At 46.6% G+C, this 18,246-nt stretch overlaps 1 protein-coding gene across 2 annotated transcripts in view; it reads right to left on the reverse strand.

Annotated features, from left to right (window-relative positions):
• The window catches only part of LOC146796126 (uncharacterized), a 162,468-nt gene that overhangs the window by 119,242 nt on the left and 24,980 nt on the right, over positions 1-18,246 (reverse strand). The window contains exons 2-4 of one of the 2 annotated variants that reach the window (XM_085628503.1): positions 16,154-16,268; positions 15,630-15,792; positions 12,737-13,926 (exon numbers count right to left, since the gene is read on the reverse strand). In XM_085628503.1, the coding sequence (XP_085484629.1) occupies positions 12,737-13,711 (975 nt within the window). In that variant the 5' untranslated portion in view covers positions 13,712-13,926; positions 15,630-15,792; positions 16,154-16,268. The remainder of the gene's footprint in view (positions 1-12,736; positions 13,927-15,629; positions 15,793-16,153; positions 16,269-18,246) is intronic. The other variant, XM_085628502.1, reaches the window with a different exon arrangement.

Raw genomic sequence — 18,246 nt, forward strand, 5'->3', positions numbered from 1 at the left:
ACAAAGACAACTGTACAGCATATTCAGAAACCAAGTGCAATCATCAGAGAAACAACTGCTACAACACAGATGTAAATAACATGGAACGCAAAACATCTGGCACCACCGGGCCCTGGACCACCCCATAATGGTTAACAAAAGTAGAAGGAACAGCCCAAGTGGCAGTCCGACAAATCTCCAAAGAGGCCCCCTGAACCTAAGCAACGGAAGTGGACATGCCCCTTGTAGACCTCCCATGGATACCCAGAGGAGACAACAAGCCAAACTGCTTGTATGCATGCAGAATCACAGATCTGATCCACCAGCTCAGGGTCTGAGTCAAAGGCTTACTCCCTTACAGGCGGGGACAACATTTACAAACAAAGCAGAGGAAACCTGAAACACCTTCACCAGTTCCAAGTAGGTCAAAACCACTCTCCGAACAGCAAGAGAATGACGTGCCACAGCCTCAGGAAACTGAGGATCCGGAAAAACACAAGAAGAATCACTTCCTATTGTAGATGGAACACACACTTCACCTTTGGAAAAACCAAGGACCCAACGGAGGGACAATCCTGTCATTAAAGACCCGGAAAAAAGGAGGTAGACAAGACAGAGAACCCAACTCCACAAGGCGGCAAACCGAAGCAACAGTCACCAAGAAGAACACTTACAGATTCAGAAGGTGGAGCACCATTGTTAGACTTGGCATCTTTTGGCATGTTTCCATTGAGTTTCTGCTTTCTGACCTCCCGGTTCTGAATCCGTTTTTGCTGGCTTAGCGTTTCTGCGCACTTTTTGCACTGCTGATCAGTGGTAAAGTGCAGGTGCTACTGTTGTAAAATGCGTATGGATTGGTGTTTCCATGATTGGCCTGCTTGACTCGTGTGTCAGTCCCGAGTAGAGTGCACTGTGTGTGCCAGGGCCTACGACTCAAGCGCTGTCGGTGGGCTGCAGCACTGGATTGTGCCATCCACCTGAATGGCCCGTAAAAAGCTAACTCGGCAGTCCGGGACCGCCATGTCACCCTGGTCAGTGCACACACTGCCAGTTCCTAACCTTCCCTTTTCTTACACGTCAGGCAACCCCTCAGGTGGGCCTAGGTACCGCTGTGGGCAGGGTACAGTGTATGTGAAAGGTGGGACATGCCCGGTGTGTGTGGCATGTCCCGATAGTGAATTACAGCCAATTTTGATTTTCACTATTGCAAGGCTACCGGTTCCCCATAGGAGAGAATGGGAGGTTTGTTTGTACCATCTTATAAACATAACTGGCCCAGGGAATTAGGTAAGAAAAGGAAGTTTTGTATGCCTGAACTCAGAAGATGCAACTTTTAGTGGAGGTGATTTTTACATTCTGTGTTTGAAAATACCGCTTTTAGAAAGTGGGTATTTTCTTGCTCTGTCATCCTGTGTGCCTCTGCTGGAATGTGGATTGCCTGTCTGGGTTTTGGACGACAGATGGCTAGGAAGCAAGAGTGGCTCCCAACAGTCTCGGTAGGTCAGGAAATGGCTGAATAGACCTGGGCTGCGATGGGGAAAGAGGGAGGAGACTTCCTTGCACCTCAAAGGGCCTGGCCTGCCTCTGACAATGCCGTCTCCACCTCCCGCCAGGAATTCACACCAGAGAAGGCAGAACCGGTTCTGGCCGGGCACAGGCCCTCTGCACCGCAACCCTGGTTTCACCGATGACGCCCGTTGGCACCGCCACCGAGCCGGTGCTTGCACCGTGACCTGTGGGCACCGCACTCCGCACCGCCTCGTTTCACATCGAAGCTTTAGCACCGCCAAGGGCACCGTCGCAATGCTGCACCGCGACCTTGGTCTCACCGGTGACGCCTGTTGACGCCGTCACCGAGCTGCTGCTCGCACCGTGACCTGTGGGCGCCGCACTCCACACCGCTGGGCTTCACGAGGACGCCATGGCGCCCCTGAAGCCGCCGCTCCATTCCGAAATAGACACCCTGCTTGCACCGTGGTTCGAGGGCACCGCTCGTCAGTCACACGAAGCACCGCCCTCATTCTGCACCGCAGCCCTGGCCTACCGACGCCGGCACCATTGACTCCCACTCGTCAGCCGACGACAGCACTTCAGTAACGACGACGCCGCTGCTTGCACCGTGACCTGCTAGCACCGTGACAAGCACCGCCTTCATCTCGCACGCGACCCTGGTCTCACCACGCCTTCTGACGCTGCCACCGAGCTACTGCTCACTCCGCGACCTGGGGGCACCGCACACCGCACTTCGCACCGCAGCACCCGACGCCTACCAAGGCCAGCGCTCCCGACTCCATCAGAGAGGAGCTCGACCTGCACTGCGAGTGACTTCAAGGGCCCCATCGCCCTGCACTTCTCACAGGTACTGCTTGTGGGTCTTCCCGACACCGTAGCTGGCCCGCGACCAGCCAGAACTGTTGAATTTGTTGTTCACGACGCCGTTATAGCCCCATACCGAGCTATCGACATCGAGGAACTTTGTGTGAAACTTATTTTGATAACTGCAGATTTTTAAAATAGTATTGTGGATTTTTGTCGTATTCGGTCTTGTCTTAACGTATATAAAAATATTGGCTATTTTTTTTTTAAGTGGTGTGGTGTCCTTTTGTAGTGCTTACACTGTATTACTGTTGGTCATGTGCAAAAGCTTTACACACTGCCTCTAGGATAAGCCTAGCTGCTTGTGCCAAGCTACCAAGGGGGTGAGCAGGGGTTATTTTAGGAGTGTAACTCCCTTATCCTGACTAGAGTTGTGGTTTCTGCCTGGCTTTAGCGCAAGCCTCAGCCAAACAGAAATCCCATTTCTAACAACCATAAAAAACAAACACTCAAAAAGGGGATGCTGGAGAGCCCGCAACTGCAAATCCCAGGAGGGACACACCATCTGCGGGACAGAACGGAGATTTGAAAACCCCTTAAAGTCCTGGAGACCAGGCCCTGATCATCTACCCCACAGGGACTGAAAAGTCTTAACGGACACCCACTGATTGTTAAGAGTGGCAGGACTAAGGCCCAGCTGAAACCCATCCTGAAGAAATTCAAGGACCTGGGAGAGAGATACAGGAAGAGAAAGCAGGTGCTTCGGATCACACCAATGTTAAAAAGTCTTCCAGTGCCTGGCATACGACGACCCGGTGGACAGCCTCTGGGAAGCTAGCACAGAGGAGGAGACAGAGGCAGAAAGACCCTGTAACATCAATCGCCGTACAATATCCAAGCTACCAGCTTGATTTTCACCAGACTTGACCTGGAGAAACAGAAAAATCCGGGGAGAAGGGACCAAAGGAAGACACCACTGCAGACTCACCTTCATTGCCATCAGAAGAGGAAACCAGATCGAGCGGGCCATGCTGGAGCAACCAGACCGACATGACCCCTCTCCCTCCGAATCAGAAACCTCTGCATTAAAGGAAAAGGAGGAAGAGCAAACATCAGGCTGGACAGCCAAGGACATGCCAGGGCATCCACTCCTGAAGACGACTTCGCCCATCCCCCAGAAAGAAAACATGCATTAAAAATGCAATAGGTCTCGTCTTTAATTAAGTTAAAGCCATTTGCTTTGCTATACAATACCATTAGCAAAGCAAATGGCTTTAACTTATCAAAGGCGAGACCTATTGCATTTTCAATGCTTGTGGGGGAACTGAATATTGCTAGATCAGAAGGTGCCTGTTGGTAAGTAGGGGGAGGCAGCACCTGCAGCTGCTACGGTCTTTTTTTCCAGAAGGTTTTTGAATTGCAATAACATTTTTTTAAATTAATCCTGTTATGCACAGTGGAGTGCTTTCATTTGACCTTGTTAGCTCTGGCCTGCGTGTGGATGGACGGAGTCTCTGGAAAAAGGAGTACCCTTTGAGCCCCCTGTAAAAAAAAAAAAGAAAAATTTGATACATTTCTTTTCAAAGTAAAGAACTATTGAGGTCTTTGTGCGTGCGGTTAACCCGTTCAGTTCCAATTTGGTCAGGAAGGCATAAGCAGGGGAAAGTCTAGTTTCAGCGTGCACAAGTTTTAAAAGAGTTAGTCGTGGGTATTGAGCAGTCTTCAGTATGTACACCTAAATCAGATGGATTAAGCTGTATTTCTTTTTGTGAACTTAGCAATACTGATTAAAATAGTGCCTACATTTGTACACTGAGTGGTGGGAGGTAACCTATCCCTCTCAGTAGTTGTCGGGTGGCGTCTTGGTCAGTATAGCCGTTTTGGGGAATGGTCTTCGGGGCGGGGGTGATGGGGTTTCCAAATTAGTGTGGAAACCTCACCTTGAATGTGGACACTGGTGAGAGTCTGCTGTGTGCAGATTATGTTAGAGAATGAAAGCATGCTCCAACTAGGGGGCACTAGTGACTGATTTACTGACTGGGCGTGAGAGACCTGAGTTACCATTTCTGCTTGACCACATTGTATGATTCTCGGCAAAACAGTTCGACTACTAATGCTTCCTTGATACCTTAAAACTAATAAACTGCAGGTAAAATACCTTTCATGTCCCAGCACCCCCCCCCCGCTGTGCCAACTTTGGTTGGTCCAGCTGTCTGAGTTATTGAGCTAGTTGGCTCCATTGAGGAGCGCTCTCTTAACATTTCCTGAATTTACTGACTTCTCTTGTAGGGAGCAGCACACCAGCGAGGCCCCCACCGGCGTAGAAATGCAGCACTATGGGTGGATTAGGTATGCTTGTGGTGAGGGGCGGGTGTTAGATGTGTCCTTCGAACACCCTCTGCCTTCCTCGACATCTCCGGGGGGATTAAATAGTGCTGTGCACCCGCTCTCCCTGAGCATCCACTACTCTGGGTGCTATCTACGCATCGGGTACTGAATCCTTGGATGCTAGGGTTGCATTCCTGGCCCCTCGCTCTACTGGAGAGTACTCACCCACCCTACCCTGCCTCAGGCTCTCACATTGCCTTCTCTGCTTCGGTGAGCACCGCATTAGGTGCTATTCCTACTATATGCGATGTGAGACACCCGGAGTCACTGCTTGCCCGGGAATGACCACACATCGGCTGCGATCTCTGCTGGGTGCCCTGGAGTGGGTACTGGTTCACTTCCCCCAAGCCCTGATATCCCTGCATACAAATTGCCCATGCCACCCTCCCCCACAACTTCTCTCGGCTCTGGTAGAGCGCAGCCCTCTAGGCGCTATTCCTAGACAGCGGAGACTCCAAGGATCTCTCCACTAACCACGCCGCGCCCACGCCTGCTCCCACCCTGCTCGGGGCTGTTGGTGAGCGTGGAAAAAATGTTAGTGTTTTCATCCCTTCTGTTCTCCTCATGACTATATTCCATATTCGAAGTTTTGCCCATGCATGCCCTCTTGGTGGTTCTTCGGCTCATTCATTACATTTTGCCAGGGGTACTTTATTAAGCTTTCATAGTTCATTTTAGACACTGCACCACCATGTGTAGTGGTTTTTTTAACATATGGCTTCCCACAGGAGTAACTATACGGTGGCCATCCTTGAGCCACACGCGTAGAATGGGAACCAGCGTCGCCTACCCTAGCCACACACATCAACTCCTGCTTTTACGTGAGTGACCCATTCTAAGATATTCCTGACAGATAAGACTGGTACAAATCACACCTCTCCACACCAGTGCTCTCAAACGTGCTCCATGCAGCATGTGATGCCTAGATAATTGTCAATAGGGAGCAGAACAATATAACTTCACTGTTATTTTCAGTGAAAAACCTAAATTTAGACAAAAATGTAGCTTTCCTGTCACCTTTTTAGTCCCTTCCTGGCATACTTCACTTTTAAAACCAAGACTTAGTTAATCAAAGTACTGAATGTTTGCCTGAATAGTGGATAAGGGTACTTTAATATGCTACACAAATTCAGAATCCCCAGGAGAACAGTGAAAATGTCCATAGACTGGAGACTGATCATTATGCTCAGTGCGAGACAATCCTTTACTTTTCAGACTATAGGGCAATCAAATTGGCAGTGTGCCTCAAAGCATAGAGGTATAAATATGTTACACAGTAAACTGCCACCTTGGTGCGTTAGGTGGCAATCTAGCACCACAGCATGCACAACAGGGCTGGCAAAAGTGTGCTTCAGCCATGACCTCACAGGCAGCATCCTCTCGGAGAGCCACTCGCTCTTCCGTAACACATTATCACATGCCAGCAGCGCCATTCGTCCCCGGGTCGGATCCTGTTGCCAGCGTGAGAAGAAAATGTTTCGATAAATGTGGAGGTATTCAGGCATATTGTATTCATACAAGCCACTCAGCTGGTAGCTTGTAAAAAAAAATAAAAAGAATCAATTTGCTGGGAGATTTATCTGCGCCACTTGTTTAGCGTAACAGACTCAAACAGCAGCTCAGCAACCCAACAAATCATCTCACTGTAATATGAATGTAACAACACATACTGAGGAGACACTAACGTTTTAATATAAAGCTGCTGGGATGGAAGCATTACAAAGACAGAATTCTTTTTGTGTTCTCCATTTACACTTTTATTCAAGGCTGTGAAAACACGGAGTGCTACCATCAGAGGGAAATGAAACCACTCCGGAAACAACCCACCCCCGTTACAATAGCTGGTGGCGCAGTCTACAGCTTCAAAGCGAGCACTCGGTTCAAACGCCCCAAAGAGATCGGCCCATGATCCGTCATGTTAGCAGCGTGAACTGCTTATAGGGAAGGGAGTTATCCGCTTCAACGTCCGATGGTGTCAGAGCGTAGCTGCAACTGAAGCGGGCGACATGTTAGCCCTAAAAAAAAAAAAGATCGCCCTTCGGAAACATGACCCATGATTACACACCTACTAAGATAAGAAAGATCGTCACGACAGTCAGAAACCAAGCCATCCAGTCCGGAGGGGCCGGAGGAAAAGGCGAAAGGGCGGCAACCGAGAACCCTCCTTTTCAATGGGAAGCTAGCGTTTAACATAAATGCCGACACTACCCAATGAAAAGGAGGGGTGGGGCTTAGAGTCCCCTTCTTGAAACTGCCTTGTTGACTATAGCTCTCGCAGGCGAGGAGCGCATGTGCGCTCCCACGCCAGGCGAGACCTAAAAAACAGGAAAAAAGGGCATTGCAAAAACTTGCAAACAGATCCACCTAGGGGCGTCCCCACAGCGGGCACAGCCTGGCAAAAATCTGGGGGAGAGAGACGAAATTCCTGAGAGGACGGAATCTCCCTGTGCAGGCGATCGGCCTTACAATTTAGAACTCCCTGAATGAAAATGGCCTGGAGAAAACCCACATGAGATTGAGCCCACAGAAACAGCTAATCTGCAAACCTTGACTATGACTGGGCTCCTGTCCCCCCAGGCCCCGATGATTGACAGTGGACTTGGCAGTGGTACTGTCCATGTGAATGGCAACGTACTTGCAAACCAGCAAGTGAGAAAAGTGAAGGAGGGCTCAAAAAATCACCCCAGTTCTCTTCAACTGGAAGACCGATAATACTAGGTAACATCCCATAAGCCCTTGAGTCTGGCAAAGTGACAATGCTCAGATCCGTCAGGAACTGACCACCTATTAAAACGCGATCCAGAGTCGGAGTCACCTGGGAGTTTTTCGCATTTATCAAAGATGACACGACACAAGATCCAGCACTGTCCTCACATGTGAGGAGGCCAGGCGAAGAGACGTGCCCTTGAGCAGGCAGTCTTCAAGGTAAGGAAAGAAGGAAATCCCTGCAGGAGGAGAACATCCATCAGAGAGTCCAAGACCTTAGTGGGGCGAACTTCAGCCCGAAGGGAAGAACCTGGAACTGAAAATGCTTTGAACCCACTACAAACCACGGAAACAATTGATGACTTGGGTGGAATAGGACATGTAGGTATGCATCCTGAAGGTCGATGGTCAACATGAAGTCTCCTGGGGACAGCAGAGGAATGTGCTGCTGCGGTGACAAGATCTTGAATGAAATGGTAGCTACCCAGTGATTAAGGCGCTTCAGGTCCAACGCAGGCCGAAACTCCCGACACCTCTGAACCAGAAAGACTATAGAATATTCCCCTTGACTGACCTGATCCCACAACACATGCCGATTGCCTTTTCCTACAGCAGAGCAACACCAGTCAACAGGGCTTCCTTCTTGACTGGATTCCTTGGGACAGGAGCAGAAATGCACACCCTATCGGGAGAAAGAACGACAAAGTCGATAAGTTAGCCGCTTCAAATGATACTTGGAACCCACATGTCTGAGATGGAAAAAGCCCAGGCTGAAAGAAAGGCCGCTATTCTTCCTCCCACAGGCCCTGGATCTGAGGAACTGCCATAGTCGGGACCACCACTCTTTGCTGGAACATCCTGCTTCTTCCCTCTTCTAGGCTGAAACCTTCTCCTATGGGATGAAGGTACAGGCGTCCTTACAAGGGATATCCCTGGAGTCCCTGGAATGCATTTGATTCCAAGGCTTAGCTTATTTACTAGAAAATGCCCTATATGCCCAGGAAAATTTATTGTACTTAAAGGACTTCCTGATAAGACATCTAATCACTCCCCAAACAACGTGCTGGTTCAAAAAGTTGTTTCTGAAAAGAAGACTTCTCTGCTAGATTAGCCTTCCAGTCCTGCAACCAGAGGTTCCGTCTGGCCAGAATAGTAGAAGAGGATGCCACAGAAGGCGCCTTGATCACGTCCAACACATCTGCCAGCAATTTTGCCTGTAGTTCCATATGCATCAGTACATCAGTCACATCAGAACCTTCCTGCATGACTTCCGTCAGAGCCTCAAAATCCTGAACTAAGGACTGTGCAGTCAAAGCCCCATAAGACGTTGTCCAGGGAACCAGATTAGAGGCAGTAAAAGATTTCTTAAGGACACCCTCAGCCTTGTGTTCAACATGATCCAAGGGAAAAACAGCCATCCGGATTTAACGAGGATGTGCCAATGAGTGGGGCCCGGATGGAATCCACTTTAACAGCATAGGGCAACACCATATCCCCATCCGCCAAGGCATAGGATTTCAGGCGAAAACAGCATTTGCATATGTTCTTATTCTTCCCATGACCGGAAGATGGCCTCCTTAATCTGGAGGAGCAAAGGTAACACCAGCGCTGCAGGCTTGCAAACTGCAGAAAGAGAACCTCTGCAGCCCCCTCCACCGGAGGCAACGCCATATATGGGTTATCTATAATATGAGACAAAATATCAGCTAGTTCCTCTCTGGATATAAACTTTCCTGCCACCACATGCCTTTCGCATCCTGATTCTGTAGAAGAAGCTGAATCTGGACTTGCATCCAACAGGGCGGAGGCTCGCTTAGCCTTAGGTTTTGTAGTTAAAGCCTTAGTGACAGCCGCATTAGTCATAGCCTGGCCCTCCAGTTTATAACAAAGTAACAGTGGCCGCAGCAGAGGTACAACCAGAACCCCTCTTCTGCGCATCCTGCTAATAATCACCCTCCTTCAAGAAGGAGACTGTGACCTCTCATTTAGCAGCTCTTTTCTCTAAAGCAACACACAGAGTGGTCTTACAAACAAAAAAGACATATATTCAATAGATCCAAAAGAAATCCCATTGGAAAGAATTTCCCTCCAAGAACCTGAACCTGTAATATTAACACCTAAAGCCTAAAACTAATCAAAAGATACGGCGAAAAAAAAAACAATAGAGGAGAACCCTACAATCAAGAAATGCCACCACTAACTCCATTGCCGGTTGCCGAGGAGTCCCTCATCTCCCCAGCAACCAAGACTCCCCCTTCCTGAAGGCCGGTGGTAGGCAAAGCACGACCATGCCCGGAAGCAGAGAAGGGGAGACATGCACACTCCAGCCTGCCACTTCGCTGACAGGCGAACGACACAAGTACGCTCCTTTCAGGAGGAACCACCGCCCCCGCTAGCCCTGGACTTACCCGCATCACCGCATGTCGTGTATCCCGCTGTGAGGCAGAAGAATGCCGATGAGGCCGCTTCGACAGGGCTGGGCAATCCTCAGTCACGGCAAGAAAGGAACAAACAATGCACTGGAGCAGGCGCGCCACGCCTGCCCAAGGATCATGCACAAAAAGGAACAGGAAGTAAGGAGGGGAGGAGGCTTTATACTTAAAGTCGTGATGGAAAGCACAGGGACCTCACATAGTGGTTCGTCACGGCAAGAGGGACAAGGAGGAAATGTGAATTACCGGAGGCTGCAGCACAGGGCAGGTGAGAGAAGTTAAGTACCTCCTGCACCTTTCATCTGAAGGGGTGGCTAACGAGATTTGGAACAATGAATCAACAGAACTAAACTCCAGAATGGAATGTGGAGTAGATTCAGTCAATCTCGGCAAGAAAAAAAAGGAGAAGAAAGACCGGAGTATACCAGAAGTGCAAAAATCGAGCGCAACGTTAACCAGATTCTCTAAAGACTTGTACTTAAAGTTTTAGCCTCAGGGAAAGAGGCACAAGTACCAGGATGGAAAGGCAGATGGCAATTAAATTCCAGGACGGAAAGGCAGATGGCGATTAAATCAAAGAACGGATTTATGGTTAGGTTTTATTAAAAATATTGTGACTAACAACAAGAGCTTGCCACGGGTCTAAACCGGTGTTCATATTGTAGAAAGTGTCAAAAAATGCTGTCAAGTAATGCCACCTGGCGTCAAGACAACAGGTTCCGGGTAGCAATACCACTAGAGGCAGCACTAGTTCTCTTCCTGCACGACTGGTGGGGAAAAGAGAGCATGCCTCTTCAGGCATGGCAGGTTCTCCAAGAGTGACTCAGCATGTGCAGTAAAGACCTCCCTCTGTCTACTCAATCTGTCCATCTCGAGCCTGGTATGCCTACTTGCTTCTGATGCTAAAAATGTTCCCTTCTGTTTGCTTCATACTTGTGGATTTATTATGGGGTTATCTCGTAGCTTTTAATTCAGCCATGCATTCAGTCAGTGATTTGGAACTCCTGGGCACCTTGTTTAGGACCGGAGTGTGTCAGAGCTTCCAAGAATAAGGATTGTCTTTGGTTAATTTCTGCTTCACCAGACACGTGGATCCATTCAAGCATCCCCTTTTAAACATTGCTACTTTTTCATTTTCCAGTTTCAAGTAAGCTAAGGTGCCCTTTGCACATAACATGTACAAATCTTTTAGAACAGTGAACGGAAAACACGGAAGGAAGATTTGTTAATGTTCATGGGACTGAGGGCAGGATTGTCGACACTCATCCTGTAGCCTGCATGACCAACAGTGGTCGCATGTGTGGTTGTTCTGGAGTGTTGGAACCTGGAATTGCCCACACTACAGAGCATAACGGTAGGTGAAATCATCTGAGCACGGAGTGCATGACATTTCTAAAGGCAGGGAATATGGGAGAACCCACACATTCTCCAGTTCCGAGAATATTCGTTTGGGCTCATAGATATGGAATCAAAGGAGGCAGAGGGGCATAGTAACTTTAATGCAGGCTTAAACACGTAGCTTGTGTGCTACTTGTAGCTCCCAGGCACCTGTAAGTGCAGCCCGTCTTACTAAATTAGAAGCATTTGCTTGTTGAATTTATGTATACCAAAATTGTAAGTATGTAGAAAATGAAAATGTGCAAAGTTACGGGAATCATAAGCTGATAACTGAATAAAAATGGCTGAATTTCCCAAATATATTTAAAGCGGATATTTGACTGATCAATCATTTGGGGCTGGGGAGGCTGATTACTCATATTATTACCTAGGTACCAGGAGCACTGCAGCTATGGCTATTATGTATTAACCATGTGGAGGTATTTCAAATTGCCAAAGACTTTTTTTTTTAAATTACTGCAGGCATTCCCTGTATGATGCACTTATGAAATCAGTGGGTCCTGGTCTAATTATATGTGGAGGTCATTAATGTAATCCAGTCTGATATAGTCACTGTTAAAACAATACAAATATTAGTAGCTCGGGCGATTTTCATCGAATGCAAGTAGCTCTTATTACAGAACAGCTTTCAGGCCCCTGCTTTACGGAAACAAGGGTACAATAGGAAGAACGATTAGGTATTTTTGGAGAATTGCAGGAACTGATGTGCCTTCCTTATATTTCTTCTACAAGTAAAAAGCAACACTGTGACCTCAGAGGGATTACTGTATCCCAAAGTGACCTTAATTTAATAAGAACCAACCCTCGTTTCAACAGGACATGAAACACTCACTTGTGGCCAGCTCAAGTTATTTAGTGGTGGGCAGATTAGGCTAATGAGTGCACTTAAAAAGCATTTTATTTCATACCAACAGTACAAAAGAACTTGCAACATTCTAGCATTCATATCTGGCCCAAGTAGTAGTAAAAGAGAACCTTAATGTTATTATTGATATAGATACAAATAGCCCCCATCCTTACCGGCACTTATTGGTAAACGTCCTTCATATCAACAAAGGCTGCCTTGCTCTTGGAAGCCCTTGTCTTCGGTATTTGCAAACTGGGTCACCTGATGGCTATTTCGAAATGTCACACACGGAAGTTATTTCTGGCCATCATCATTCTGTCTATGGCAAGGTTTTCCACTTAACCATCAGGTCATACTAGCAATGGTGTATGGTTTTGGTTTCTTGAACATTTAGGTAGATAAGAGTTTTATGGGATTATATTTCGATTTTTGCCACTAAGCATTAGGGTTCTACTTGATAGCACAGCAAAGTATTAAAGACTTGTGAGGACACTCCCAGACCCACATTTGCTCATTTGGCCTTTGATTTTTCAACGAACATTGAAAACAAAACCCATTAAACAGATCAGCAATGACCCCCGACCAGAAAGTTCACAACTGCCAGTACAGAACATCTTCATTCATTTCTAATCAGGCCTAAGCGGGCAAATGTAACATGCTTTGAACTCACCCTAATCTGTTTAGTGATGCGAATTACTTCTTGGCCATTCAGCTCTTTGTTTCCTGTTAATGGGATATTTAGTTGTGGCTGGCCTCCACTCTCTCTAAACATCTCCGCTTTGTGTGGCTGAACCATATTAGTTACGTATTTTTCTTGGCCCAACTGCAATGGAGGCCTTTTCTCCTTTTCAAGTTTCTGACGCGATGGACGTTTGTGCCGCTGACACACCTGGCGTTTGTGCTGACCAGGTATATCCATTTCACCTTTTTCTGGGCAGAGGTGCAGTTTTCGTCTGCTGTCCTTTTCATGCCCTGGTTGCATCGGTTGGCCACGATTCCCTTGCCACGCCTTTTCATCTTCAGCCCGTTTTTCTTTCTCTGGGAGCAGTTGCAGATCAAGCCCCCTGTCCCTGTCGCTTACAAAGTCCTGACATATTGGGAATTTGTGAAGCTGATGGCTCTCTTTCTCGTCAAGCTCCTGGCACGGTTGCAGGGCGTGCGCACACTCCTTTGGTAGCTCTTGGAACAGCTGTAATGTGTTCTGCGGAGGTTTGACTGGTTTGTCTTTCCTCGGTCTGCCTCTCTTCTTGCAGAGAGGCAGGTCAAGTCCATTGTTTTTTTCATGCTCCAAACATATAGGAGATGCGTGATGCTGACGCCCATCTCTTTCATCTTCCAACTGATGTACTTTCTCCTGGCACAACTGAATTGGACTGCCCTTCCCCCTTTGTTTCTCTTGCGAGATTGGCTGTTTGTGGTTTTGATGCCAGTTGTTCAGGTCGTTCTCTTTTTCTTTTGCCACACAAAGCCGCAGATGGTGTGTGTGCCTTTGTGCCTCCCTCAACTGCATTTCCAATTCCGCAATTGCGATTTCCTCTTGCTCGATAGCCTTCCTTAGCTGCCCAGCGCCCCCAGGTCCCAGAATCGTTCCTGTTTCCCGGACACAGCCCTCGCCAGCATCCCTGCCAACCATCAGCTGCTCCATTTCAAGCAGAGATCTTAAAGTCCAGTTGCCTACAGATATGTTACTTGAGGGTTATAGGCCAAAAGATGATACTTTATCTGACGGGTAACACAGTCACACTACGGTAAAAATCGGTGGTCGAATGACGTCAGCCGGATGTGCAATGGCCTTCGAATTATGATTCACTACTTCCTCGTACCTGGTGTCTTTCTTTTCTGTTTCCAGCATCAAATTTCCTACAAAGAGAAATTTATTTCAGTGAAAAACACACATTGGTAACACATTTGCTGTGTGCTAAGACATCTCAAATAATTTACTGAATAACCATTTTATTTGATGAAAGATAAGTCTTGAGTTCTGGGAATGTGGAAATAAAAAAAGTTCAAGAGTTTTTGTTTTTTTAATCTGTGGCTAGTTTGGTTCCATTCCTTTCAGGTTTTAAAAATTGTGCAACTATATTGCATCCAGAAGTTATTGCTTATTGAAAATATGAATGTTAATGCCCTGGGGTACCTTGCCTTAACCTATGCAGGCAGCCTCTCTAAAAGCTTGTCATAACCAAGTATTTCTGCATAAATGTTCCCAGGTTGTGGCCACGCTCTACCGAGGAGGAGGCAGAATCACTCAAAAGACAAAAATGATCTTACTTACGAACCAGAGATCACGCAGATGAAAACATTGCAGTCAGATAGATGCTCCTTCTACATTGTAACAATCAACCGAGTTCAAGTTCAGCAGAAAGAACATCCACCCAATACGCAAACAAGACATCAACATGACCAGACAGCAGCGCTATCAGGAACTCGAACAAATGTACTCTATGGAGCTATGAGATCTCAACCAAATGTCATTGTTAATAGTCACATGCAGAATGCTTGGGACATAGTTCAGAAGACAACCCAACAGACTTAGCAAATGCAAGATTACCTCCAGGGCCTATCTTTGAAGAGATACAACAGAATCATGATACATTGCTCACTTTCTACCTGACGTGGCAAGACAGCAGTAAACGGACAGAAGTTAGGGGAGTGAGGAGATGGGAAAAATGACGTGCATTGGCAAAAGCCAACAAGAAGCACCTTTAGGATTTATTTGCTTTGCCAATGTGTTTTAGCTGCCCAGCATACCTGATGCTGTTCAGCATAGCTAAAGAATAATAAAAAATGTCTTGACACGGAAGGTGTCATTTTGCATGCACATCACACATATGCAATGCGCATCACCCATGCGCCTGCCTACAAAATTAACCAAGGTGCTTTTTAAAAAATTATTTGTAACCACCAATCTCAGCTGGATCAGTAACTAAAACAAACATTTGCAATGCAATAGGTCTCGCATTTACGCGAGTTTAAGCTATTGGCATTGTAAATGACAATGCCTTTTATTTATGTTTTAAAAACGAAAACAAAAATAAAAGGCATTGTTATTAGCAATGTCAGAAATGCATGGCTAAACTTAGAAGGTCCCAAATGCGAGACCTATTGGCTATGCCAATGCTTGTTTCACAAAGGTGTAGCTAGGGATCCGTAAGTTTGTGTAAAAGGTGTAAGAAATCTCTGCAGAGAAGCATGTAAAAAAGGTGAACGTGCGGGTGCACCGAGGCAGGCCAACAAACAGGCTCGCGGCCAAGTAAGTTGGCAAAGGTACGTTTTATAGTCTCGATTGACAGCGCACCTGTCGCCAGACTTGTGAGGACCAACATAATCGGGGCTTTAGCTCTGCCCATGTGTTGAGTCAGTAGTACATGTTTTGCAAGATGACAGGTATAGAGGTGTTTATCCCCAATGAATGCATCAGGACATGAGCGCCCTGAGTCGAGTACTGTTAGTGCTTCCGGTTTCCAGTGTGATATGGGTGCATCTACCTTTCCTTAATCGGAGAGCAAAGCAGTAATGACGGGCACCCTCTCCACGGTCTTCTGCCCACCTCATGCACTTACCTCTGAGGAGCTCAGACACTACGCCACCAGTTTGGCATGGGTATCCAAATTCTTCCTGTATGGCAGCCCCAATTTTGGCATCTCCCACTCCCAGCAAAGCCTTTTTCTTTTTTCGTGGGCATGTTTGTCTCTAGAAGCAGCTTCAAGTCCTCGTGAAGTATTGCTATTGAGAGGAGGGCCAAGAAGTGAATGCACTGAACAATGTTCAAGAGTACCTACCGAGCTGGCATGCACGTATGAGTAATTCAGTATTCAGAGTGGGAGTGCAGTGCGGTAGAAGTCTGTGTGCTCAGCCCAGAGTCTAACATCACATCGGTCAGTGGATTGACAGATTAATTGTAACATCATGGCACGTCAGATGCTACCCAGGAGCCCCGAAGGTTGTGCTGGTCATGTCAATTTTAGAATTCGCACAGTAAACACGAACGTTCGTTCTTTAAATCTTTAGTTTAAAAAAAAAAAAAAAGACTACATGCTTGTCACAAGTTCCTATAGATTACACAAGAGCAACACGTTAAACTCACCTTCAGAGATGGCATTTAAATTCTCTAGAGCACTTTGGGCGGATTTAAAGGGGGAAAACCCCGCTAATCTGACAATGTTGTTAAACCTCCCGATGTTCAGCACGCTCTCCTCCACCTGGAAACAAAAAATGCAAAATTAACATAGAGCGTACACCCATCCTCTAACCCATCCGTGCGCTCTATAAATACCTGCAAACATAACATAACAGAACGCCTACAACAGTACGCCTACAACAGTAAACGTATATTCAATATAGTTGTTGAAATAAACTAGACCTGGGGTAATTATAACTACGCCCGAATAAATGAGAATATTATGCTTTCCCTTGACACCAATTGTTGATAATGAGTACGCCAATTAGTGCAAATAAAAGTGACGGGGAGAGGGGGATAACCATAACTCTACAACAGATTAGGGTGCATTAGAGGGGCCTACGTGCATTTGTTACGAACCTTTGTTTACGATAAAACACGGGGCATGTGTTAAGTTTTTTAAAGCGTGTTTTACTAATCAGTGTGCAGCATTTTGGAAACTAGAAAATAATGTCTAAAAGTGACCATAAACTACAAGGATGTTAGTGTAGAAAAAACAGGAATAAAGCAGATTGGAAAGATGATCACGGCAATGGGAGCGCACGCAGAGGGTCTTCCAGTTATATTTCAAGGGGTCAACAACAACAAGCATCAATCTCTTAGCTTTATGGAGCATGTGCTCCACGTTAATTAGAAACACATGGCACCATAAAGATAAGAAAGTGCTTTGTGACAGCAGCAAAACAGGCGACCCAGTCCGGATCAGAGGCGAAAGGGCATCAACAAAAACCCCTCATTTCCAATGGCAGGCCACCGTTTATCATAAATGGGGACGTCAGCCAATGGAAATAAGGGGCGGGGCTTAAAGCCCTTTTCTGAAATCCCTCCCTCACAAATTTTCTCGCCAGCGAGCAGTGCATGTGCTGCAATGCAGGCGAGACCTAAAGAGAAAAAAAAAAAAAAAAGAAGGAGGGCACGAAGCAAAACTGTGAGGAAAGCAAAACGGGACTCAGGTGTGTAGATAGCAACAGAAGAGAAACAGCATGAGGGGGCAGTGAGGCACAAGTCAAGACGAGGACAAGAAGCCCAGAAGAACACAGCAAGACAGAGCAACATGGAGATGAAGGGGAAGCAACACAGGGGACATAAACAACACAGGGGAGGCAAAGAAGTACATGGTATGGCAGAACAACACAGAGACCTGGGTGGGGAAGAGGTGGATGTATGATAGTACATCGCACACCGTTTCAACGCGTGCTTTTACTACGCGGTTCCCACATCGCAAAGACTGTAACATCGCAAGTTTTCCCAACGCACGACGTTTCAACGCCAATGCTGTTTACCCAATTGCGAAATCCATTAGATCGCACACTGAAATATCGCTCGCCGTTACAACGCATATTTTTTTCTCTATGGTGCTCGTAAACTCCCTGGAATGTGGCTACAGCGAAATCAGGGCTTTGTGTGTGGCGGGGTCGTATTCTAATAGCAGTACATGAGTATGGTTAAACGTACAATGGGATTGGCCTAGAAATGAAGAAACTGTCAAATATTAATTGCAGTAGATGTTGATATCTATTGATATATCTTTATATGTCAGTATTTTATATTTCAATATATAGCAAGTGGATTGAGATCCGTACGCGCGTGTCTAGCATGAAATAATATGCGCGTCTCCAGCAATGTACCGCTCCCCCGTTCCTTTTTTTGGTGAATTAACACACGCAACAACGAATCTATCATCTTTTGATATATATCAGTATTTGATATATCAATATATAGCAAGTGGATTGTGATCCTTATGCGCGTGGCTAGCATGAAATAATATGTACCTCTCCCGTCGCTTTTGTCTGCTTACAGCCCAGCCTGACAGGCATGACGTGACAGAATATATATGTCAGCTTTATAGCCCAATGGGAGGTGGTGGTGGCTGTAGGCAAAGTTCGAATTGTGAGTGACAAAAATGAGCTAAGGAAGCGCTCTGCTTCCAGTTCAGGAGTGGGTGCGGGGGTTCTCGTAATGGCCCATGTCGAGTTTCTGTGACAGAATATATCTGCTAA

The sequence above is a fragment of the Triturus cristatus genome, chromosome 10, assembly GCF_964204655.1.
Source record: "Triturus cristatus chromosome 10, aTriCri1.1, whole genome shotgun sequence".
NCBI classification, from domain to species: Eukaryota; Metazoa; Chordata; class Amphibia; order Caudata; family Salamandridae; genus Triturus; species Triturus cristatus.